Raw genomic sequence first — 1,974 nt, forward strand, 5'->3', positions numbered from 1 at the left:
GCCTGAATAATTTTCACTGATCTGTCTTCAGCTACACTGATTCTTCCTTCTACTGGTCTAATCTGCTGGTGAGCCTGTCTAGTAAATTTTTCATTTCAGTGATTGTACTGTTAGCTTCCGAACTTCCATTAGGTTACGTTTTACAGTTTCTCTGTGTCGGCTCCTGGAAAGGTTTGGGAGGGTAGGTCCCAGTGGCAACCGCTGAAATTCTTCCGTCTGGCGCTGGTTCTGAAACCCCGGCACGCAGGACAGTGGCTGCCAACACTCGGCCACCGTAGTCAGGAACAATTCTTCTTGGGGGCTGCTTAGTAGGAGACGAACAAGCAGAGGTGACCCGCCCTCCCGGACTGACCGCGAGTGGGGGCAGCCTGCCAGCGTTAGCCATACGCTGACCGCAGGTGTGGAACCCGCCTGCGACGTGGCTCAGGCCAGACCGTCTCCTAAGCCTTGGATTCCGCATCCGTAGAGCGGCCACCTCCACCCGGTGTGGCCGGGACTTCCTGGCCTGAGCGCTGGGAGTTCCACGTCCCAGGACACCCGTCGGACCCGGGGGAAGGCCACCGGAGCGTGGCTGTAGGGGGCGGAGAGAAGACACAGGAAGCACTCAGGGTGTGGCCGGGTCCCGTCCTTAGTCGTTAGGTAGACAGAGTGCAGGGAGGGTCTGAGGTGCAGGACGCCGCACCGGGTGCTGAGCTTTAGCGTGTAGACGCGCCGCCACGCGGCACCGAGAACGCAGCCCGCCGGGGTTCCGTTACTTCCGCTTGACCGCTCCCGCCAGCTACCCGTCGGGAAACATGGCCGCGTGCCAGATCCCCACGTGCTGCCCGGGGAGGACCATCACCTGCCTCTTCAACGACGGCCCCGGCGTCTCCTTCCTGGCGCTGTTCAACGCCGGGGGCCAGGGCTGCGTCCAGTACAGCCTGAAGACGCGGTGAGCGGGGCGGGGGCCCTGGGCTCCCGGAAGCGTCTCTAGGGGTGACGGGAGGGACCGGGGTGGCGACCGGGGCTTCCTGGTCAAAGGAGGAACCGGGCAGCGTCCGGAGGTCTGGCAAGGCCGTGCGTCCGGGCCAGGGCAGGACCTGCGGGGACGGGGGACTCGGAGGCGGGCCCGCGTCACGGCCAGCGAGAAGGGGGACGGGCCCCACCCCACTTTGTCCCCGGAGCACTGAGATCTCGACTGCTAGCGAGATTGACGGGAGAACTTTCTAGCGGGGACGCGTGTCTTATACCGCAGGGGTGAAGGAGAGGCGTGGACCCCACTTCTTGGGGCCTCCCGGGGCGAGCACACACCCCCTGCCCGCTGGCTTTGCCGTCTTGTCCGGCTTCCCGTGAGGGACCGTTCCTGGGAAGAGCGTCTCATCCTCAAGTCGTGGACGCTCCTGCTCCTCTTTCGGTGCCCGTTACCTGTGTGCTCCGGATCCACGTGTCCCCCGGGCTCGGCCCCGAGCCTCCGCCACCCCCGCGCACTCCTCTTGCAGCATCGCCGGGCGGGAAGGGGCCTCGGAGCGCAGCAGAAGGGCAGAGCGGGGCTGCCTAGGGGACCCCACCGTCCCTTCCGCCTGGGCCGGGGTCTCAGGGACCTTCCTGCCTGCAGCCTGTGCGACGCGGGCCTCCTCCCGGGGCTCGGCGGCAGCTGCTCACCCCCGTGTCTCCCGTAGCTGCCCGTACGTGCTGGTCTTGGACGAGGAAGGCGGGACCACCAACGACCACGAGGGCCACATCGTGCACAAGTGGAGCTGGGCCTCCAAGACGGAGACCGTGCTGTCCCTGGAGTACAAGGTAGGGAGGGGTGCGCGGCTCGGCGGGGCGGCGGCGAGCACCCCTGCCGCAGGGAGGGCCTTTGGCAGCCCCAGCGAGGCTGAGAACCTAGAGGCTGCCTCTGTGACAGGAGCCTCCCTTCAGCAGCTTGTGAGCTCGCTCAGAGCTTCCCACGTTGGCGCGCGGCGGCCCAGCGTCGGCCGAAGGGAACTTGTC

At 66.0% G+C, this 1,974-nt stretch overlaps 1 protein-coding gene across 1 annotated transcript in view; it reads left to right on the forward strand.

The window, feature by feature from the left end:
* LOC105821692 (chromosome unknown open reading frame, human C3orf20) overlaps positions 1–1,974 on the forward strand; it is a 60,934-nt gene that overhangs the window by 8,548 nt on the left and 50,412 nt on the right. The window contains exons 6-7 of the mRNA XM_012658461.1: positions 779–931; positions 1,659–1,779. Coding sequence (XP_012513915.1) covers positions 779–931; positions 1,659–1,779 — 274 coding nt within the window. The remainder of the gene's footprint in view (positions 1–778; positions 932–1,658; positions 1,780–1,974) is intronic.

The sequence above is a fragment of the Propithecus coquereli genome, unplaced genomic scaffold (genome assembly GCF_000956105.1).
Source record: "Propithecus coquereli isolate 6110/MARCELLA unplaced genomic scaffold, Pcoq_1.0 Scaffold588, whole genome shotgun sequence".
Classification (NCBI taxonomy): Eukaryota; Metazoa; Chordata; class Mammalia; order Primates; family Indriidae; genus Propithecus; species Propithecus coquereli.